This window comes from Tenrec ecaudatus, chromosome 1 (assembly GCF_050624435.1).
Source record: "Tenrec ecaudatus isolate mTenEca1 chromosome 1, mTenEca1.hap1, whole genome shotgun sequence".
NCBI lineage: Eukaryota > Metazoa > Chordata > Mammalia > Afrosoricida > Tenrecidae > Tenrec > Tenrec ecaudatus.
Window position 1 is genome coordinate 25,737,812 of NC_134530.1, and position 23,240 is coordinate 25,761,051.

At 55.0% G+C, this 23,240-nt stretch overlaps 1 protein-coding gene and 1 pseudogene across 1 annotated transcript in view; both read right to left on the reverse strand.

Moving 5' to 3' along the window:
- The window catches only part of CFAP74 (cilia and flagella associated protein 74), a 60,604-nt gene extending 40,738 nt beyond the window's left edge, over window positions 1-19,866 (reverse strand). Inside the window, exons 1-10 of the mRNA XM_075557777.1 lie at window positions 19,794-19,866; window positions 14,996-15,083; window positions 14,697-14,831; window positions 12,325-12,423; window positions 10,425-10,529; window positions 4,111-4,284; window positions 2,915-3,025; window positions 2,405-2,507; window positions 1,513-1,670; window positions 333-531 (exon numbers count right to left, since the gene is read on the reverse strand). Of these exons, the coding sequence (XP_075413892.1) occupies window positions 333-531; window positions 1,513-1,670; window positions 2,405-2,507; window positions 2,915-3,025; window positions 4,111-4,284; window positions 10,425-10,529; window positions 12,325-12,423; window positions 14,697-14,831; window positions 14,996-15,083; window positions 19,794-19,866 (1,245 nt within the window). The remainder of the gene's footprint in view (window positions 1-332; window positions 532-1,512; window positions 1,671-2,404; window positions 2,508-2,914; window positions 3,026-4,110; window positions 4,285-10,424; window positions 10,530-12,324; window positions 12,424-14,696; window positions 14,832-14,995; window positions 15,084-19,793) is intronic.
- A 1,502-nt stretch (window positions 19,867-21,368) lies between these two features.
- Window positions 21,369-21,775, reverse strand: LOC142456677 (torsin-1A-interacting protein 2-like; annotated as a pseudogene).
- Between the last annotated feature and the right edge of the window lie 1,465 nt (window positions 21,776-23,240).

Here is a 23,240-nt window from a genome sequence, read left to right on the forward strand (position 1 = left end):
GACTCTGCTGGGCAGGGTGCGAGCTGAGGACCAGGCAGCTGAGGACTCTGGGGGAATTTCATGAGCAGCAAGACACCCAACACTGCTGGAGGCAGTCCCCAGTTGAGGGGGCTGAGTGGGACAGAGTTCGGGGGGTGGGGGGAACGGTCATCTCTGTGTCATGACGGCAACAGGAACAACTTGGTGACTGGAGGAAGTGTACCTGGGGGCGAGACTGGGCCATTTCTTCCGTTTACCTTTTGGTCAGGAGGTTTATACAATGATTTGGACATGTATATATGTCCAGATATATGTGGGTGGGGACCAGAAAGTGTGGGGACCCTCTTGCTCACGTGCGGGTATGAGGGGGCTGTAGCGGCCATGCCATCAACGAAGTCAGCCACATAGCACCAGGTCTTGTCCCTCAGCGTGCGTTGGCCTGTGGCCTGAGCAGGGGCCGGTGGCTTCCTCCTCCTGTTCTCCTCCACCTCCTCCTTCCAAAGCCGGTTCATAATCTCCAGCCTCCGCTGCTTCTGCTCCTCCTCCGAGGCCCTGGAGGAGGACGCTGCCTCAGTGGTGAGCAGGGTGCATGCTGCTTGGCTGAGGGACCTGCTCGGCTCTCCCAGCCCCTCCTCACATCGGGCTCTGGGCGGGAACTATGACACCCAGGTGAGCCCCACGCTCCAATCAGGGCAGACTGAGGAACTGGGAGGCTGCCAGGCTGAACATCAGGTCCCCAAACCCATCCTGGCCCGGCCACCTGGAGCAGAGCAGCTAGGTGGCCATGACAAACCTCAGTCCTTCAGGGGCTGCCCTACCCCAGGCTGAGGCACACGGAAGACAGAAGCAGGGCTGAGGCTTCTCACTCATTCACTCACTCACTCACTCACTCACTCACTCACTCACTCACTCACTCACTCACTCATTCACTCACTCACTCACTCACTCACTCGCTCATTCACTCACTCATTCACTCACTCATTCACTCACTCACTCACTCACTCACTCACTCACTCATTCACTCACTCATTCACTCACTCATTCACTCACTCACTCACTCACTCACTCATTCACTCATTCACTCACTCACTCACTCACTCACTCACTCACTCACTCACTCACTTTCTTGCTCATTCCAGCTCCCCCTTTCTGGGGGCCTCCCATGTTTGGGCTTGTGTCAGAGCTGCCTCAGGCCCCCTCAAGGTGGGCAGACAGGCAGGTGTCTGCAGTGTGGGCATGCCTGTGGGCACATTTGCCACCAGGGAAAAGCACTCCAAATAGGAGCATCCCTGGGTAGAAAGGTGGGAAGGGGATGAGAGGGGGCACACAGGGGGCCTCATGGAAACCCTGTGTAAATGGCCCCAATCCTGAAAGCCCCCTTCTGGGCACTGGACAGTGTGGCAGCAGGGCCTGGGCATGGAAGGGGGACTGGTCAGGTTGAGTCCAGGGCCGAGATGAGGTTCTGGCCCCCAAGTGAGAGCCCAGGAAGAGTGAGTCTCCTGTCTCCTTCCACAGGGCCTCCTGCCCCTTCACCGTTTCTGAGCCTCCAGCTCCTGGCGTCGGCGCTGATGGAAAAGCTGCTTGAAGGCATCACCGCCTTGGGCCAGGATGGCCTCCTTCTCTGCCTGGGTCTTCTGCTCGGCCAGCTCGGCCCGGGCCTGACCCCATGCCTGGAACTTCCGGAGAGTTTCCTGGGACATGAGAAGACCGTGGTCTCATTGTTGGCACAGGCACCAACACACACGAGGGCACACAGGTACATGTGCACACATGCACACACGTGGGCAGGCACACACCCATTCCTTTGAACAACAACAAAACGCCAAACCCACTGCCATGGAGTCCAGGCTGACCCATAGGGACCCTGCAGACAGGGTAGAACTGCCTCTCTGGGCTTCTGAGACTGCAGCTTCATGGGAGTAGAAAGCCCCGTCTTTCTCCCTCTGAGTGGTGGGTAGTTTCAAACTGCTGACTTCATAGTAAGCCACCCAACGCATAACCACTACATCACCACGTCTCTGTTCCTTTGATTGACTCTGATGTCATAGATGCCCGTGGTGGACCGTATGTGAAAATCGTCATCGCTCCTGGCCCACGGCGGCCCCTGTGTTCTGCACCTCAGCCAGCGCCCAGCCCCAGCTCTGACCCTGCAGGGCCTCCCCTCCCCACCTGAGCAGTGGCTGCAGGCAGGGCCTCGCCCACTCCCATCGCTCCGCCCCTCGCTGGTCCACAGAGAGGCAAGCTCCTCCCTTGGCATCTTGGCAGATGGCCCCTTCTCTTCCCACCCCACTTCCCTCCGCACAAGGTGGAGTTCCTGGGCGTCTGATCTTAGGAGTAAGGCTGGGCCCCAGGAGGGCCGAGCTGCGCCAGTCTCTAGGAGCGTCAGGATGGGGGGGCTGGGGGGACCCTGGGGGGCTGGGCGTACCCGGTTGGCGGTGATGTTGTTCTTCAGCGCCAGCACGGCGTCCATGCGCCGCTTCAGGTGTTGCCGGGACTCCGCCTCCGCCTTCTGCTGCTGCTCCCGGACTCTGCAGGAAGGGAGCAGCTCTCATCAGGCAGGCCCTGGGGCATGCTGGTGGGATGGTCATTCCGGAGTGGCCAGGGCCCTTAGATGCTGCCAACTGTCACCAGCGTTATGGCCACAGAAAAGATCGAATAAGAAAGCACCGGGGCTGAACACCGGCATGCAAGGAATGGCTCAAAACACGCTCAGTGGTTCCCAAAGGGGGTGGTTCCGCCCCTGGGGGGGACGCTGGAACGATGGGGCTGGGGGCTGGAGGATGCTGTCTGTCCTGGGCCTCTTCTGAGAGTACACAGGTAACCGCTTAGCTCCGGCACCGTGGCCTTCGTGCTCCCTGGTAAGGTGGGCGTCATGTGGGGTGACCCTCTCTCCCAGGGCCCACCAGCACGTGGCCAGGGATGGGGAAGCCCGCACCTGCCCAGCGAGGCCTTCAGGAACCTGATGGCGATCTTGTGGTTCTTCTGGGCGTCGTCCACGAGCTTCTGGTGCCGGATCCTGAGCGCCTCCTGGGAGAGCGTGGACTTGCTGTGGGGACGAGGAAGAGGCCCAAACAAGAAGTCAAGGGGGAGCCTGGTAGTGGGCCAAAAAGAGCGCCCCCAAACTTCTGGCCAAGGGTAGCCAGAGGTAGACGCTTGCTCACCCCTTGGCGGCCATCTGTGCTCATGCCAAGGGCTGGGGGCTGGAGGGACAGGGCTGGGCCTGGGCGGAGCTTGTATAATATGACCGGTCACCACTGGGGGGGGGGGGCTGAAGGGCTGAGGGACCTCCACTGACACAGGGGCCTGGGAAAGGGAAGAGCAGGACACCCGGGAGGGGCAGTGCTCTCAGGGAGGAGCAGGGGTGGGGAGAGGCTAGGCCAGCCTCTGAAGAGACCAAGGGAGCCTGGTGAGGCGTCCATGCCTGGGGTTGGCCAAACAGGGAGAGGCAGAAAGCTCTGGATGGTCAGGTGGCTGGATGAAGTGGGGACATGGAAACAGACGCTGATGGGGGTGGGGCAGAGGGCACATGTGTGGGGTGGAGCTGGGGGCTGTGGTAGAGTAGAGGGGTGCATCAGTGGCTGGGGGTGAATCATCTTAGATGGGTTCACTAGCCACTGGGTGTCAAAAACATCTGGTCTGGTTAAACTTGGACAGGAGCTACCCTGGAAGACTGGGAGGCCCAGGGGGACTGAGCCCCCAGTTTCTCAGGGGAGATTGGCAAAGAGGGACCAACAGAGGAGGAGCAGCCAGAGAGGTGCCGGAAGCTTAGAGAGCAGCCCAGTGTGGGCAGGGAGGGGAGTGTCCCGGAGAGAAGCGGGGCCAAAGGAGTGACCTGGCCTCTGGGACTCCAGGTGGCTGTTGAATGCCAAGACCTGTCCGGGGAAGGGCAGTGCCAAACTGAGTCGCTGGGGCTCAGGCTGGAGTGTGGCTGGCCTGGGAGGGAGTAGAAGTCAGGTGGGCTTGAGGCCAGCTGGTCTGGGGGGAAGAAGATTGGGAGTGTTGAATGCTGGGGTAGACAGAGGCTGGAGACCCCCCGGTGGAGTGGGGGGTGGGGGGAGGCAGAGAGAGCTGGGCAGGTGTTGGGAGACTGCCCCAGAGGACTGGCAGTGGACACTGGAGGGCCCCACTCACCGGATCCTCAGCAGCTGGCTCCTCTCAGCCTTCCGGATGGCTGCCTTCTCCTCTTTGAGCCTCTGGGCTGCTCGCTCCTGGAGACGCCTTCCTTCAGCCTCCTCTTCCTCCTCCAGGGCCTTGCGGGAGGCCCCCAGCTGCCCTTCCAGGATCTCGATGTGCCACATGGATTTCCTTGCAAGCAAGAGGTGCTTGTTACTCATTTGGACAAAAGGCTGGGCCAGAAGTTTGGGGTGGGAACCTGGGGCTGGGTGGTCAGTGGCCCATCCATCCAGGGATCAGGAGGTGGTGATAGTGGGGCTGAGAAAATGCCTAGGGGCTGGGTGGTCAGTGGTCCATCCATCCAGGGGGGCAGGAGGTGGTGATAGTGGGGCTGAGAAAATGCCTAGGGGTCACCAGCTGGTTAGCCTCTTCCTCCACCCACAGTTCCAACACCACCTGGGTTCTGCCTGGCTCTGCCACCTCCCTTGCAGCTGTGGTCAGTCTCCCTTGGCCCTGTCTGCCAAACTGTCTGGGACAGACCCACCAACCTGTGGCTCACTTGCTGCCTGGCCTGAGGACAGCACTTGGGAATGGGAACTGTGGCCACCTTCTGCTGGCCCACAGATCATGAGAGCGAATGAGCTGAGATCCAAGTCCTCATCTTCTAACATGCCCTGTGTGTCTGTCCTGAGGCACCTGTCACAAGTCAGGGACATTCCTGGTGAACCCTCAGCCTGTGTGAGCCCACTGGTAGAGCACTGTGCTTAGCTGACATTAGCTGACATTCTGAGGACAGAATGGGCTGGCGTCGCGCATGCCCGGTAGCACTCCCTACCATCAAGACACTTTGAGCTGTGCAGGAATTCCCACCAGCTGGCAGGTAAGCGTTGGACTGTTAACCGCAGGGTTGGAAGTTCAAACCTACCTGCGGTTCCATGGGAGAAAGATGAGGCTGACTTTTCAAGACTGACAGCCTCAGAAACCATCTGTGCGGTCATTAGCAAGAGTCAGAATCAGACCGATGGCAGAGGATTGGTGTCTTTTTTGGCGGGTGGTGCTAGTCACCATTCACAGATGAGATCCATCATTCCTGGTGGCAGCTGAGGACTTGGCCAGAGCTGGTCCGATGAAGGTGTGAACCCCCAGCCAGGTTGGACTACTCCTCCGCTTCCTTTCCTGCAGGAAACGTCTCAAAAGTCATTCGGTGGATAGTTTGCTGGAGACTTTTACTTGTTAGGGAAGCGTCTCAGAGGTGCAGTGGTTTAGTGCTTGGTCAGAAGTTTGAACCCACCTATGGCACCTTGGGAGCAATACGTGAGCGTCTGCCCCTGGGAAGATCAGCTATAGCATTGACCCTGGCCCTCAGAGCACCTTCAAGCCTGGAATCAAACTTCCAGTCAGTTGATAGACCGGCCTATCTATAAGATGGCCACTGCCACAAGGACAGTCCTTGTTCATTAGAAAACTGGGCCCTATGAGATCAAAGGGACAACATTCACCCAGGGAAAAAGCCAAAGGCAGGACGGGACAGGGAAGAAGGCTGGTTGGAAATGGTAAGCACATGGGGGAGGACTGTAGTCAGTGATGCCACAAAAGATGTGAAATGTGTATGAATTGTTGAGTAGAAAACCTATTTACCCAAATCAGAATACTCGCATGCCAAGTGTGTGTGTGTGTGTGTGTATGTGTGTTGGAAACCCTGTGGGGCAGTTCTACTCTATTCTAGAGGGATGATAACTCACTGCCATCGAGTCACTGCTGACTCATAGTGACCTCTGTGGGTTTCTGAGACTGTAACTACTTACAGGAGTAGAAAATCCAGTCTTCCTCTCTTGGAGAGCTGCTGGTGGTTTAGAACTGCCGACCATGCAGGTCGCAGCCCAGCGTGTTACCACTACGCCATAGGAGTCAGAAGCAACTCAGTGGCAGTGGGCTAACGGGTTGTTGTTGATATCCCATTGAGTTGTTAAGATACCACAGGGTCTCTTTTGGTTCATTTGTGCCTTGTGTGACAGAGAACTGCCCCCTAGAGCAGCGGTTCTCAACCTCGAAAGACCCTTTCACAGGGGTCGCCCGATTCATAACAGGAGCAAAATGATAGTCATGAAGGAACAACGAAAACAATTTTATGGCTGGGGGGGGGGTGTCACCACAACAGGAGGCACTGCATGAAAGCGTCTCGGCATTAGGAAGGTTGAGAACCACTCCCCTTGGGTGTCCCAGGCTGTCATCTTGAAGGGAGCCAAACCCCACCTTTCTCCCATGGGCGACCGCTCTCTCCGCCCCTTCTGCCAGGAGCTGAGCACTTAACTGTGGTGCCACCAGGATACTTTCGAGGTGTTTTGTAAGCATTCCCGATCAGGTAAAGAGCATCTATTTCCACTTGGTCAACGACAACAACAAACATTTTTAAGGGAAGCATTTTGCGTACGGGACATTGAGTGTGTGGCAGTAGTGGTGAATGGTGTGGAAAGGGTGCAGAAGGGTGACACGCTGTGAAGAATACAACCGATGTCCTTGACTGACACACCTAGAAACCGTGGAGCGGGTGCATGGTCTGCTATGTCCACAATCCAATTGAGAACCGCTTTTTAAAATCTCTCCTAAAAATGAAACTACGCATACATGTTGGGCTGAGATGGCCGTGGGTCTTTGTCCTGTAACGTGTGAGGTTGAGCTTCTGTTGGCTCCTCAGGTACAAACCCCAACCCGGCATCGGGTGTGCGCATGTCTGATGCACGGCGACACTCTGATGGTGGATGCTTCATTTAGGGTTATCCGTACATGTCACATGGGAGGTTGGCCTAGAAGTTCCCTCGCTCGTCCGCTTTGGTTTTGTCCCTGTTTGTCATCAAGGTTGTATCACTTTATTCCAAAGAACAGGGCCTCCGCGGCTCTTGGTGGGGAGAGTCTGAAATAAATGACTCCATCTCTCGGTCTCTGGGCTGCCAAGTGCCTTCCCTGCCGCGTGGCGTTTTCACCTCTTCCTGAGTCGATCGGCCTCCGTGCACGTCCGGAGTGGCTCTTGACTCGCGGTGCTTCTTCCAAGCGAGCATTTGTGCGTTCATCATCCTGGAAAATTCTCAGCCACTAGTTAATTGACTGGCGCTCCCTCCCGCCTTCTCTGATCTCTCAAGTGGCTCACGGACACGGGCAGGGGAATGAACAGCTGACGAGAATTCTGTATGGCAAGCAGGCGGAACTGCTTGGATTCTGAGGGCAGGGACGGGGACAGCTGTATGGATTTAGACACGTCTGGGTCCCCCGAGCCTCCAATTCACCTGAACTTCCCTTGCTGGTGGAGATGGCCTTTTCCTTCCCTCCATTCAACATGGTTGGCCCTGCTTGTCCTGAGTCCCTGTGACCCATCCGAGGTTCTGTGACCTCTCACCTGAAGCTCTGTGACCCTTCACATGAACCTGTGGCTCCCCTATGAGGGGAACCTAGTTCTCCTTGGGCCTCTCCTAGACACTTCTCACTACCACAGAGCCCAGCATTCGACACAAAGGGGCCAAGCACAAAGTCTGACCTGACAGGTGGCTTCCGGACGAGATGCATGCAGCCAACATGTCTCAGGGACAGGGAGTGTTCTTGGGGCCCACCTGTGCAGCCTGGCCAGCGGCTCCGGCCTTGCAGGCTGACTATGGATCACCTTAGGGTCAGCCAGAGAGGCCAGGACCTACCTGGGTATGCTTACCTGCCACCCTGGACCGCTGGCTCACTACTCAAGCAGCGGGAGTGGTTTTCCTGGCCTCCTCAGCGGACTCAACAGAAACGAAGGCTGCGTGAAGCCAAGATACCAGACATTCCTTGGCATCCCGTAGAAAAAGGAATGGAAATATTTTGCATGAGAACGTGCCGGGGAGGTCTTATCTGCTACCTGCTTGCACAAGATGTAACTGTGTCCTGTGTGGATCCAGGGAACCGTGGTTGACCAAGGCTTTGGAGTACAAAGGGGCTGCAAAAAAGCTCATGGAAAAATTCCATGATTTTTCAGCTCCATTTTCCCACGAACATTTTGAAGCCCCTTTGTATTCTGGGAGGGAGTGCTCCAGGCCCTTGAAAAGCACCGCTGAGGCCGAGATGCGGGTGGGAGAAGCTGCCGTGGAAGGAGGATCCCTGTTTTACTGGGACAGTGGTGCTGGGGGCTTCTCTTGTGGAGCCGGTGGTCTGATACCATGGCGCCAGGGTGGACAGCGGGCAGTGTCTCTGCACAGACCACCCAGCTGGGACTTCTGACCCACGGCACATTGGTGATGGGGTCCAGAGCCCATCAGTTTGCCACGCTGTGGCGGCTGGTATGCTGCTGCCCCGCGGGAGGTTTACCACTGGTGTTTCAGAAACTCGCAGGGTCAGTCATGCTGGACAGTTCTCCATGTAAACAAACCAGGGCAAAAGGCCTGGTGATCTACCTTTCCCGAAGTTCAACAGCAAGATCCCTGGGGATCACAGCAGAAGATCCCCTAAGTCCCTTGCTTTGGCGATGCCATTATGGGTGGGGATTGGTTGTTAAAAGGAGCCAACATGTTTGGTGAAGGAGATGGTCGGCGAGGGCTCCGTTGAGAAGAATTGGCACCCTGCCACCCTGGCGGATGGAGTCCCACATGCCGTTGATTGCGTTCCAGTCGCCCAGACCGGCCAAGGCGTCCTGGTTGCAGGTTGCGCAGTCTCAGGCAGAGATGTTGGCATTGGCCGATGGCTGCATCACTAGCTCCAGTGGCTGGCACATTCATTTGAATCGCCGATGGCTTGGCTGTCCTGGTTGACAATGGATGTCGCGCCATTTCCTCTCGGGTCTGTTATTCCCAGCACGGCAGACCATGGGATGCTTCCGTTGGCCCTGACGCCCCGTGATTCCATGCAGAAGAGAGCGAAATGTCCGCGGGGCCTTCCCTGCACCGCCCTCACACGGTGACTGTGTCTGCATCCATCTCCCGAAGTCTCCACCTCTTTCCCACGGACCCTCCTCTGCTGTACCAAGCGTGATGCCTTTTCCCCAGGGATTGGTCCCTCCCGATGACATATCCAAACCAGGGAGACAATCTCAGTCCCCAACCCTCTGCCATCGAGTTGATGCTGACTCAGGGCAGCCCTTGACAGGGCCCACCCCATTATCACTCCCGAGGAGAGCAGGTGGCCTCCTCTCTCTCTCTCAGTGTGGCTGCTGGCTTTGAACTTCCATCCTTGTGGTGAGCAGTCTGACGCTTACCTGGCAGCACCACCGGGGAAGCCAGAAGTGAGGTGAAGCTAAGTTGAAATTGCTTCAAAGTTAGAAAAAAAAGTCTTTAAAAAAATTGTGCAGCCCCCCCCCCAAAGCAGCCCCCCGGGGATTTCACAGCCTTGGTCCAGAGCCTGATGAGTCTTCGGCTCTGAGTGCAGACTGGAAGGTGGGGGTCTCAGCCCTCCTCGGGCCAGGGCTCAAAACCAGGCCTGCAGCAAGCGCCCACCATGCGAGATAGCTGCATACGGGACACTCGGTGTTCTGCCTGGCTTCCGCTGGCCCCTCTTTTTCATTGAGGGAGGGGTCGCCTTCGTCACTAGTCCGAGGGCCATAGGGTTTCAGGTTGGAGGAAGAATGAACTGAAGTTCAGTCAGAAACCGGGGTGTCTCGCTCTCGGAATGGGGGTAGGTGGGGAAGGGGGGAGTGTCCATTTTGAATTGCAGCTGGGGTGGGTGTGGCCCAGCTACATTGGGGGTGGGGGGCAGGGGGTGGGTTTGGGGACAGCAGAGTCTGGAGTCTAAAGAGCAGGAAGGTGAGTTTTCCAGACTTTGCAGGGAGGCCTGGGGATGTGGTGTCGCTCCTGGCTTATAGGTTAGCAGGGGAGACCTGCACTGAGGCCAGGCCTCCATGCAAGGGCAGAGGGGCCTGGGCCCCGGGGGCCTGCTGCCCATCGGGCTTCTCAGCCTCCTGCTCCTGGTGGCGGCTGTCTGCTTCTCCAAGTCTCCCTGGCACTCCATCAGCTACGTATAGACACCAGTTGGCCTCATGGCAACCCTGTGTCGGAGGAGAGCTGTGCTCCACCTGCTCAATGATTCACCAGGAGATCTCCAGGCCTTTCTCCCTAGGCACTTCTGCGGAGGCCAGGACCTCTAACCTTTGGGTCAGTAGCTGAGCTCATAAGTTTTTTGTCCTGCCCAGTCGGCGTCTCTCATGCTCCCTGACAGCTCGGTTTTACTAAACGTGTTGTCTTGCTCTAGTGATCGGTCTGTCCTGACCAAGTATCCGAGCAAGTGAGACAAAGTCTCACGGTTCTCGCTTCTCAGGAGCATTCCGGTGGCGATCTGGAGCCGGACACCCAAGAGCTGGCTCCCCGTGCCCGCCCTACACTCACTCCTGCTCCTTCAGCGTTGCGATGATGCTGGACTCCAGGTCCCTCTCGATTTCCAGCTCAGAGCACAGGCGGTTGGAGGTGGCCTGGAGGCGCCCCACAGCGGCGCTGGCAGGGCAGGTGCAGGGGGAAGGCGAGAAAGTGGGAAAACAAGGTGAGCATTGGCAACCCCTTGGGTCCTGTAGCTGAGATGAACTCTGGAATCTCTCCCCCTCCCCACCCCGCTGTCCACGCTACACCTTCACCTAGCCTTGTTCTCATCTCTCAGTGAGAAATTGATCTAAATATCCCCAGCCTCCTTCATGGACTCAGGGAGAACAGGCCATGTGGCTCACAGCCTTGGGGTGTCCGTGGCCTGAGAGGGCATGGGGTCCCACTAGAATACTGGCTTTTCATCCTTGGTTCTGGGCAGGTCTCTCACTCCAGAGACCTGGGGAACAATTCTCTTGACTGGCAAGTCCTCCACCTGGCAGGTGATGCTGTCTCCAGCTAGGTGTGTGTCTGTGCATGTGTGTATGCGTGCATGCGTGTGTGGGTGCGTCTGGTGTATGTGTGTGCAAGCATGCTTGTTGAATGACATGAGGGGTGGGGTGGCTCAGAAGCTGGGAAGGGCCTCTGGGTTCCCAGTGGCTAAGACCGCTTCACGCCGTGCCTGCTTTAACCTGTGTCTGTCCGCAGCGAGTCCACAATGGAGGCCCGAGGTTGTGTAGACCTGCCTGTCTCCTGATGCCCTCCGTGGTGTGATTGCCCCAGGTCATTAGGGCCATTAGCCCAGGGGGTTACATTCTGAGGAGACCCATCTGCAGTGGGGAGTGAGGGAAGACACCTTCTCTCAGCTTCAGCCGACACCCAGCACTCAGTGCTCTGGGAAAGCGGGCGGGGCTGATGGGGGATGGACCTTCTGCCGCAGAGACTACCAGTCTGTGTGTGGACTAGGAGAGGGCCTGAAAGAGGGGACGGAGCAGCAGTGTGGTCCCAGCAGCTCTGCTAGATACCTGGCCAGTGGGATCCACCTGCGGAGGGCACTGGGCACGGCCCGGGCCTGGGCCTTTGGGACTGTGACATCGTGAGGCCCTCCATCCCCCAGAGTCAGCGGGCCTTTCCTGAAGCACAGGGCTGGTCACAGCCAGTGCCTTGTGTCCTGGGAATGCCAGCACCAGGACCTGCTGGTCCCCTGTCCGAAGGTGACTCTTGGCTGGGTGCCCCTTGCCCCTGGACTTGAGTTCCCTCTTCTGCATGACAGCGCTGAGCCCAGAGGGCTGCCATGGGGACCACGTGAGCTGAGGTACACTGTGTGTCCAGTGGGGATCACTGGCCCTCCTGCCCTCACTCCCTCTGGCTGGGACCGGGCTCCTAGTGGCCCACCCACCCTGCTGCTCAAGGCAAAAGCAGTTCTAATGATTTCTCCCCCAGCCCTGTCCACCACCCCAGTCCAGGGCACCTGGTCCTGTCCCTCTTCCCTCTGTGTTGACCTCACTTGGCTCAACCTGGCCCACCCCATCTGTCCCTATGGCCTCGCTGAGTCCTGCCCTGCACCTGTCACTGCTGTGCCCACTTTGCCACCCTGCCCAGCCCACCACACCTGGCCCCAGGAGGAGCCCCGTGGTGGCTGCGTGGCTCACTTGCAGGAGGTGTCTCCCGCCCTGCCTCTGCATGTGACTTTCTGCCTTGTCACTTAGAGTCGTCTCCCTGGGGCTTACACCCAACTTCCACCTTCACGGCCCTATTCCCACACTGGCACGAGGCTGGCCCAGCCTGTCTGTCCCCCTGAGGGCAGTAGCTGTGGGCAGCGGGTGGGAGTTCTGCTGCTCTATCCATGTGAGCCAGTGACAAACACGGGCGCGGCACCCAGTCCCCCGGACGTACCACCCACCAGGCCACCCAGCCGGATGCCAAGACCTACACGTTGTTGGCCTCCTTCTCCTGGGCGGCCTCAGCCATCACAGCCGCCTGCCGCTTGCTGATGAGGCCGATCCGGTGGCGGCAAGCACGTAGCTCCTCTCTGGAAAGCAAATGAGAATTGGATGGATGGCCTCGTTTCCCAGAGCCTGCAGTGTGTGCCGTGTCAGGGAAGGTACCATGGGCGGGGTGGGCTAGGGTGTCTGGGGGCCAGGCTCTTGGAGAGTCTTTCCCCGGTTCCCCTATCCATCACTTCATGTTCCAATGGGAAGAGCAGTGGCCGGCCCATGTGTTTTCTGTAAACCCTGCTGCTGGGGCGCCCGTGTAACCTCTGCCCCAAGTGGACGAGCTCTGGGTACCGAGCACAAGGCCAGGAGGGGGCAGTTGATGGGACTCGAATGAGAGAGGGGTGTGTGGGAGGGACACAGAGGCCCAGGTCGCAGCGCTCCGCAGCATTCTAGAATCACAGACCAAGGAGGACAAGCAACAGGCCTCAACTGTGTGGACAGGGACCGGGCGTGGCTCTAAAAGCCAGAATCTAGAGTTCTCGCAGGGACTGCCCTAGGACGCTGCTGCAGGAGGAAAGTCCAAAAGGAGGCAGCCGCGGACATCCAGGTGGCTCCAGCTCACGGCCACCAGGTGCTCGCAGGGCTTTGTGGGGGCTGGTTGTTTTGAAGTCTATTGCCAGCCCTTTCGTCTGAGGCACCTCTGGGTGGACTTGAACCTGCAAACCTTTCACTCAGCAGCAGAGCACATCCACCGTTTGTACAAACCAGGGGGTTCCTGGATGCTCTTAGAGAAACACGATGAGTTTGCCTTAGCCGGCAGGAGCAGCCCTAGTGGCACAGTGGTTCGTGTTGGGCTGCGCCCCTCCGCGTGGTCAGCAGTTCGAAACCACCATTAACCAGTCCCAGTTTCAGAAGCCCACAGGGGGTTGAGGTGAGCCAGCGTTGCCTGGATGGCAGCGGGTTTGCCTCTTGCTTGAGAAGCCAACAGTGGAGCTGAGGTTAGACTGAGGCGCGCATCGTTCCGGAGTATCGCGATGTTTGCAACTTGCTTTCAAATAAAAAACCTCAAAGCCAAACTCACTGCCATTGAGTCGGTGCCGGCTCGCAGCGACCCTACTGGACAGGGGCCAACTGCCCTTCTGGGTTTCTGAGACAGCCACTGTTGAAGGGGGCAGAAAGCCCAATTGCTTTCAAATAACTGCAAAAATAAACCATCCGTCATCACGTCCCGAAACAGGGATGTCCTGCACATGCGCTGCCCGGGAAACTGGGAGACGGGACAGAGTTTGACAGCAGCTGGCCCCCAAGCCAGCAGGTGTCTCCTCCCTTGGCTCTGGCCAGATGGTCAAGGGTTGGGACCAGGGGTGGCTGGGGATGTGTGAGGGAGAGAAGCGGAAGTTGGGGATCCCATTGGAGCTGGGACCGGGAGAATGGGGAGTACCCCCAACGATCCCTGGCGTTTGAGGTGGAGTTGCTCAAGATGGAGTGAGGATCTTAACTATGACCAAGTGACTCAAGCAGGGCGGGGGTGGGGGGTGGCCCCCAGCAGGAACCAACCAGACTGTTTCACAACAAAACAAAACTCTGAAAAGCAAAAAACAAATAAAAGCTACATCATGCCCACACAGCGTGGCGCGCAGGTACCTACACCCACACACCCACAGAAGCTCCAGAGAAATGCTATGGTGGTCCCAGAAGTAGCATGCACGTCTGGCCCTGCTAGTTGGTTTCTACACCTCCGACATCCTCCTCAGTGGGCAGTGTTCCGGGGAAAGCTTCTCTTGGGGTCAGCCCTAACCGAGGTGGGTGGGAACAGTGGCAGGACCCTCTGACCAGATAGTGAGCCCCACAGATGTCCGCTGGTCAGTGCCTGAGCATGAAGGTTAAGGCACCAGAGGGGTCTTGACACTGCCTCCTCCCCCCGAACCCCCATCCTGCCTGGAGAGCTATAGACAAGACAGGGCCAGTGCAGGCGTAGAGAGCCCAGCAGCCATGTTGGGCCTGGGAGCAGACCCTGGGGAGAGTCTGGGAGTGGTTCTCGCTGAGACTGATGGATCAGAGGAAGCACAAAAGGGCATGTGACCACCCCGGACACGGCTGCCTGCTGCAGAGGATGTGCTGAGCCTTCTCCCAGCCCAGAGACGCACAGAAGGGCAGGAGACGCCCTGGGTGGGCTCTCAATCGCTGCCACGGGCTGTATTATAGTAAAACCTTGTGCCAAGGGGAGCAGACAGTCCCTTGGTCTCCAGCTCCCCTGCACGCGGTGAACAGACACCCCTATGGCGAGAGCGGAGAGGGAGGCCAGGTCAGGGGTCGTGGAGAGCCTCCAGCATCACAGGTCTGAGGGGGAGGCTGAGAGCTGGCTAACCTCGCTTTCTGAAGGGCAAGCTCTTTCTCGTTGTGCACCGTGTCCAGGTAGACCAGGTCCCTTCTCAGCTGCAGAGCTTGAGCTCGGTCTCTGTGGGCTGTTTTCTTGGCACCCCCATTCTGTTCTCTCCCTTGGCTTAAAAGAAGAACACACACTGTCATTTGTCCCCATTGGGCCTTGGTCCTTCTCCTGGGGCCTGACAGGCCTGGTGCACCCCAGGTTCATACCCTTTGCGAGGGAGACGGAGGTGGGTGGGCAGCAGCTTGCTGCCCGGGGCGGGGGTGGGGGGCACTGATTACCAGCAGAGTTCCAGTCCAGCATCGTAGCTCACTGCTTCGTGGGGCGGGGTTCCAGCCTCGAACGCTAGACCCTCTACTCCACCCGAGCCTAGAAATCAAGGCAAGAGTCAGAATAGCAGCATGTGTGTCCCCGGGTTCCACCCGGAGGTCCAGGATCAAGCCATGCAGTGAACACTCGTTTATGGCGGAGAGACCAGTCCGGGAGAAGGACGTCATGCTTGGTGTGAAGCAGAGTGGCAGCGGAAAAGAGGAAGGTCCTTGACAAGATGGACTGACACAGCGGCTCCAAACTAAGCACGGCTGTGAGGCCGGCGCAGGACCGGGCATTCTGTCCCCCTACTCTCCCAGGGTGGCTCTAGTCGGAGCAGACTCCACAGCACCTAGCAACGCACGCCAGACTGGCGGCTTTTCACCTCCATTCTTAGGAAAACAGCAAGGGATTTCCCCCTAAGCCCTAAGGAGTTACCCTTGCCCCTGTTTTCTGCCCCAGAGGGCTTGTTACTTTTGTCCACGTGCATTGGCATTTCCTAGGGAAACTGTGAACAACTTGGTTTGGAAACATTTTCTCTGGTCCTGGGCTGCAGCCTGCCCTGTCCAGGGTACTGACCTTGCCAGGATCGCTCAATTAACTATGCCAATGAATGGAAGTGATGGGTAGCCGGGGCCTGGCTCTGCCCTCCACCCCCTAGGCCACTCAATCGGGTTCAGTAGCTTTTTCTTTAAAGGGGCAAGAATGTAAGACGCCTTAATCTTTAGTTCACTTCTACTACCTTGAAATTTCCATTTTTCATTGTTCCCTTTTGCAGTGTAATTTCTGTTATAAGAAACTGTTAGGTAGCTAGCATAGGGACTGGGGCATCCATTACCCATGGAAGGTTTGAGCTTCTGGCTGGGTGGGTGTTATACCTGGTTGGCCCATCTAAGCCAGGTGAATTTGATTCAGCCAATGGGGTCAACCAGTGTTGTCGACCACGCCTCCCAATGGGGCCCCTGAAAAGGCCAGATGTTTTGCTCTGGGTTCTCTTTCCCGGCGGCTGCTACTCGATGTAGCACAGTCGGGCTGCGGTCCAGAGCGGCCAGGCCGCAGTCCCGTAACTGTGCTGCGGACTCTGTCTGGCTTGTGTTCCATTTACTGTGGGACCTGAAACAGCTACTGTTCTCTATAACCTCACTGGGATCACAAACCAGTCTTTGGCGTGAATTCTTTCTCTCGTGGAGCCAAGGACCGAGGTATATCTCTCCCCAGAGAGAGCTAACAAAACCCCAGATCACGGGTAACCCTGTGAGGAAATTTATGTTACCAGATATGACATTAAAATACTTCTCGGGGCAGGGATTTGAACCAGCCTTTGGAAAGGGCACTGGTTCCTGTGCTGGGCGTCAACCACCAGCGCAGGTCCTTCCTGTCCGCAGGAGCCTTGAGAATGGGAAGCCATAAGGACAAGACCAACTCTTGTGACGTTCCCAACGGCCTGTCACAAACCCCTGGGGCAACTGGAAACGCAGAAGTGTAGAAGTACTGCCATGCTATTGGAGCGGCATTTCTCGCTCACCTGGGTTAATTTGGGGGGGGGGGTTGCCACCCAGAAGTATGTGCATATGTTCCCACTTGGAGATCCACATCCCTCCCACAACCCCCCACTGACCATCCTGGTCTCCTCAGGGTCCCTGTCAACGGTACCCTGATGTCAGAAAGCTGCTTTCTGATAAGGTCATGAGTGTTGGAAGTTTGATCTGTAGTCATAGGATAGGAGACCAGAGGCCACTCAGACCCCCCGTGTCCTGTGGCTTCTTTCTGGTCCCCTTGGGGTCTGTCTGGGCCACATGCTCTCCTGCCCTATGGAGAGCTGCAGGAGTTCTGGGTCCATGGCTGGGCAGAGGGATGCAAACACGGAAAGGATGGCCTTGCTGCTTGGCCTCCCAGTTTTTCTTTAGTGCTGAGCTAGGCTGTACAGGAGGTTGCAGAAACAAATTGGACTGAGCAATTTTTTTGGTTTTAAACTCAAGCAACCTTTTTATTCCTTTCACAGAAAGTATAAAAGAGTAATAGACAGTTACACCAGTGCAGGGTATTTGGGGGCCTTAGGGGAAGGCTGTCGCTTGTATTTATCGCGACTCTTAGGTTTTGATATTAAAACATGCTTTTTAAAAGTGTTTGGCACCAACTGGGATGGATAGTTCCAGTCGGCTAAGTCACTGGAGCGGATAGTTGTGCATTGTGTCTTGAGATTCTAGAATCTCAAGGACAATAAAGAAATGGACTGGGGTGGGGACAACAACAACAACTATGCAAATGAGCTAAGTTGTAGCCTACTATGCAAATGGCATGTCTGCGAATGGCCTACTGAGCGGTCTATCTGCATCTACCCCCCCAAACCCTTCCCCACGGCCAGAGACCACGCCTTCTAATGGACAGGGAGTTGTGTGCTGAAGCAGCCATGCCTGGGGAAGTTCCTGGAGACAGAAGGAAGGGGGCAAGAAGCAGAAGGAAGACCCAGAAGTTAAAAAAGAAGGTAAGGCAAAGAGAAGGGAGAGGCAAGCAGCGGAAACGAGCTGCAATGCAGGTCAAGGCTACAGCACTACAGACGGACACAGGCCTGGGAGAGATCGAGATATAGTCCCCAATGCCACAGGCCCAGAAAGAGCCAAGGACGCAGAGCCAGTATGGTGGCGGGTGCCAGGGCCAAGAGGAGACCAGTCTGTCCTACGTGCATCCAGACCCCCGATTTGTGCCCTGTTCCCAAATAAACCACTTAACTGCAGGGTCAGTGAGCTCTGTGTGGCCAGGGCAATGGAGCATCACACCAGGAAGGGAAGCAGAGCATGCTGTGGGAGGGGCCATGGATGTCAGCAGGAGTCAAGAAGACTGGGGAGGGGAGGGATGGCTACACTCTACGTCACAGGGTTCAGCCTTGATATGCATCATCCCCACTCCCCCCACTGAGGTGAGACAAGCTCTGGTATGCCCTCGGGTGCTGGCCTATGATCCTGCCAAGTGCAACAGATGAGGCAGGTGCACCTTGCAATAACAGGTCTCAAAGAGTAATCCACAGAGTACAGGAGGGGTGCCCACAGACTCTCTCGGGGACCTGTGTAGTCACAGTTGGCTCATGATAACCAGGAGCATCCTTGGCCGTGCGCATTCTCTTACAAGCGCATGCGCAGGGGTTCTGGAGGTCAAGCGGTGCAGGATCGTGGAACAGGAAAAAGGCAGATGCAGATAGGAAGATCCAGCTGTTGTCTAAAAACCAGGCAGTAAGGAAATGTTTTTGCTCTGTTCCCTCCATTATTTTTTAACTTGGGAAATTATGCCTACGTTTCATTAAAAATATAATGTTTGTTACATGTAACGGGTTCATTACTGTTATTTTTAAAGGACAAGTAAATACTTAAAAGGTTTTTCAGATTTAATTTCTAATACAGTCAATATATTAGCCAACATAAACCCATGCTCTTTGGAGGGAGGGGTCTCAGTAATTTATAAGAGTCTAAAAGAGTCTTCAGACCAAACCTTTTGAGAATTAGTTGCCTTCAAGATTAATTCTATTGGGTTTGTCAGCATTCCCTCAGGAGAATTCAGTAAAAATGACTACAAAGGGATTTTCCAAAGCACAAATTCCTACGTTAGTTACGGTTGTGCATCAACTTGGCTGAGTCATGATTCTCTAGTCTGGCAGCCTGTAATGACATCATCATCGTTGTGACACGGTCTGATGAGATCAGCTCTGATCTGATGTAAAGATATTAGAGTGGGATGCAGCACCTTACTCTGGTCGTAGTCTCGATCCCACGGAAAGGGAGTCTCCTACAGGATGGGCATTGCATCAAACATACATAAACTTTATGGCAAAGCTCTAGCTTTTTGCTTGCTCTGGATCCTGCATCCACCCCTTGCCATCTGAGACTTGAGCCAGCAGCCTGCCATGTTGCGTGTTGATCCTGGGATTCACTTGCCTCTTCTACCTGTGAGGTAGCAGCCTCCTCTCTTACCTGCCAATCGTTGAGTCCTCGGTTTCTGCAGCCTGTGATCCAGAAGCCTGCTGCCTAACCTGCTGATCTTGAAGTTAGCCGCCCCTGCAGCTCTGTAAGCTGGGAGAAGCCTCCCATCTGACAGTCGGACCCTGGGCTTGCCAGACTCTACAACCATCTGAACCATGTCCGTGAGGTAAATCTGAATCTCGCTCTCTGTAAATGCTTCAGGTTCACTGGTGTTGCTTCTCTAGAGAACTCAACCGACGGCGGTCCCCCGTGACACAGAGAACAGAAGAGAAGGGCAGGAAATGAGAGCAGCCCACGGACATTGAGAAGACGGAGAGCTCACAGATGAGTAGCACCTGATTCCACAGCTACGGAAGCCGGAGGATGTGCTGGGTGAGGGGAAGTGGGCACCAGAGAACTGAGTTTCCAGGTGGGAACGGGCCACCACGAGAGTGCCCAGGATGTAGCCCAAATGAAGGCACCTTCTAAAAATGTCAGAGACCAGTAGTTTTGGGTTTTGTTTTCAAATGCAAAAGCTTCCAGGATAAGAGGTGGGGGGGGGGGAGGGGGGGAAAGGCCACAGATAAAGGATTAGGATACAGCTGGCCTGGGCTCCTCAGTAGGGACACTAGGATCTAGAACACTGTCCTGTCATTTTCAAAATTCGCAGCTCCCATTTAACTATCTTTCCTTTAAGTAAGACTGACACAAATGCTCCTTCTCAGAAAGAGAGAAATGAAGTTAAAAAAAAAGGTAGCTTCCGTGCAAGAAGAGAATTAAGTTTTCTGTAGTATCAGATGAAGATTATTTGTGAGAGTACCTTCAATATTGTTGTCCAAGATGAGGCCCTTGTCCGTCTCTTCCTTAGAGAATGGGCTAAGGTCTTCTTCCATTTTGGGAGGCAGAAATTAGCTATAAACAAACAAACAAACAAACAAAATTTCATTCTTTTACTGCACACCTTCCAAAGGATGATAAAATGCAAATAATAGGACATATTTAAAAGAACAAACAATTCCCAGGTGCAGGAAAGTAAAAACCATAAATTGAATGTCCTTGTTTTCTCCTTCATAAAGTTTGCTAGCACTAAGATGAGAGAGCCTCCATCCAGAGCACCATGGAAGCAAATGCAGGAAGGCTGCAGGGGCGACGTTTTTCGTACCAGCTAAGAGATAACCTTGTTGCACAACACGTACCAGGCATGATGTGTTGCATGCCAACACCCAGCGATTGCCCACACGTCCATCTTTCCTGTTTTATTTGAGGGCGAGGAGTGCCCATGCCCTGCCCAGGTGATGCCAACCCGTCCCCCTCTGCCAGGCTTTCCTGACACCCTTTGAAGCAGACTAGTGAGATGCATGAAGAAATTGGCGAGGGGCTTTGGCCAAAGATTTTCTTCTCAAATAAGGGACAGAAGACTTGAAACAAGACCCCCACTTATCCCCCAACCCCAGCCTTTCTTGGGGCCGAAATGTCTGAAGCAGCCACAAGGTTTATTACCACACTCTCCAGGGAACAACAGGGGACAAAAAGCCAACCTAAGGATCCCAAAGGGGAGAACAGGGAGAACCTGGGTCTCTGATAGCGTTGTTACGCCGTCACACGAGCACTGGATTCTCTAACGTCTATGTCTGACATTGTTCTGTGGCCTCAGACATGTTTGCAGTCCCCTGCTCTAATTCGCTTTACTCCGATTCCAGTCCTGTGATTCTGATTAAAGAGGGAAGGCCACAGAGTGGCCCAAGCCAACTAGACTCTGAGTTCTGAGACAGAGGGCGCTCCCAGGCTGTGAAGAGTATGCATGGTACAGGGACGGTTCCATTTCCAGGAACACGCCTTTGCTTGTGAAGGTCAAGTAAGTTTCTGTTTCTGTGTAACCCGTGTAGGTGTTGCCTGTGATTTCTCCATTACTAGTTATTAATAAGATGCTAGTCATATCGAAGATGGAGCAAACAGAGCCAAGGATGACTATGAGGAGTGTATGACTAAGTGGTATGTGTGCACATACGTATATCATCATCGCTGATCAATACAGAAGAGGGTGGATTTAGAACGCAGCTCCTTAGCAACGTGCAAAAGGTCTAGTTTTTTTTATGGGAATAATCTAGGTCCGGCTACAGTGAAGATATTATTCCACTGAAGTTATCCCTGGGCATATCACCGTGGAGTCTCTCCTCTGGGACTAACTTGTCACATGGCAATACTCAGCATGTGGACCATTGTGGGAGGAGATCACACCTGCTTGGCGGGCAGGATTTGCCTGTCTCTAGATGAAGAGACTAGCTGGGATACCGACTTACTTCGTACTGAATTAAATATGTCTCGACCAGGGAGGCAGACCCAAAGCAGTGACTGTGTGGGTCATATGCAGACACGAGTCATTTTCCCATCTACCCTAGGGTACTAGCACAGACCCCTCGAGACTTCTATTTACAGAGTGACTTGCTTTGGCCAAGTTTTTGTTGAAGGGTTTGTCTGTTCTGCTCAAGCCTAGCAGTAGTGCAGGATTGGAAACAGCTACTCTGGAGTCATGGATCCTTTTCCTAACAAGAGGTGTCCCCAGAAAAAAATGGTGGCAAGCTTTTCCCGTGATCCACCTGGAGAGCTTTGGGGAGTGCCACTCAAGTGGGAAAGACCAAAGAAGAACAGGCTTCTTCGCACCACTCAGGACAAGGATCGGCTCTGCTCATCTCGGTAACATCCATTTTCAGTAAGTTCAGTCTGGTACAAGCACTGGCCTCATTCTAAACCAGGGGACCACTGAGGTTCACAGTCAGGGCAGTGCGCATTATCCGCGAACATCTGGGCCCCAGGGTCAAGGTGTCGGCGTGCTAGAACTGCAGGGAGGTCAGCTTAACCCGGCAGGGCGCTCTTGAGCGTGGATCCAATGACATTTCCTTGAGGGGACCTAAACAGGACCCGGTCAGATGGAAAGTAGCTGGTGGTGAGTTAGTTGAAAGTCTAGGTACACTAGACATGCTTCACAGACCAGGTGAAGTTCCCTTTTCTATGAAACGCTTTTCCACCAGCTGTTTACACATTAGTCACATGAAATTCTAGAGGTGCCGAGATCATCGCCTGCCAATGCATGGGGAGCCCTCCAAGTGTCCTTTCTGTGCCACGACAATGGGCTACACCCCACGGCCGCTGCAGCAGTACACCCCACATTGAATTTCTCAGAAACTGGTGTTGTTGAATAAGTGGCCGATCTGCTAAGGCCAAGCCCACTGAGAGGCATTCAGGGAGACCAACCTAATTCTAAACACAGGCAAGTCCATGAACTGGGAACTCAAATGTTATCAAGATGCCAATCCTCTCCCAATTGATCCCCAAACTCACTAAAACTCCCGTTGAAATCCTACTCTGTGAGTTTGTGTGTGAGAGAGAGACAGAGAGACTTGACAGGTAAATTAGAAAATGCACATACAAGAACACAAGGACAAGAACAGCCAGTGCATCTTAAAGAACCAAGTGGAAGGGAAGCCCTGTCAGATGCTAACGCTTATACAATTGAGACACGATGGTGCTCTTGGTGGGGCAGACAACAAGGGTACAGGCCCTGTGAGCACCGATGCCACACAGTACAAAAGTGGGGCTGTCCAGCAGTGGGGAGCTCTTAGTCAACGTGCCAAGAACCGGTACCCACCTTGAAGAGTAGCTTCCCATGGACTAAAGGGTCACATGTGAATGGCCAAACTCTTCCATGATGAGGGTTAAGTTGGTGACAGGGCATTTCATGACCTCAGGGTTTCTTAAGCAAGACACCAGAATTGTATCCAGGAGGGACAAAAAGCTGGTTGCACACCTACAGGCACAGAGCTGATTCCGAATCAAAGTGACCCAACAAGGCAGAGCACTACCCCTCAGAGCTTCCCAGGTCAGCGTGGCTGGTGTGTTCGCAGTGCCAGTCTTTGGGCGTACAGCTCCGCACTTTCTTTACTCCCTGACAGGACTCCTACAGCTCGAGTCACCGTAAAACGTCAAACCTTTGTTCAGATGACAGCCTAGGGACTGTTACAGAACAGCTACAAAGCAGAAGACAATAAAAACACGTAACTATTGTCCAGACCATGAATCAGTAAAGACAGCCCGCCCAGGGCCAGCAAGGGCCAAGGACTTTCATGGGCAATACACAAGAAGGCATGTTTCAATGGTCAATACATGGGCAGCCAGATGTCTAGTGTGTTGGCTGGTACTAGTTGATTTCTGCTTTCCTGATACGAATCATCGGATTCCCTTGAACTCTTAATGGAGTCTTGATGTGGAC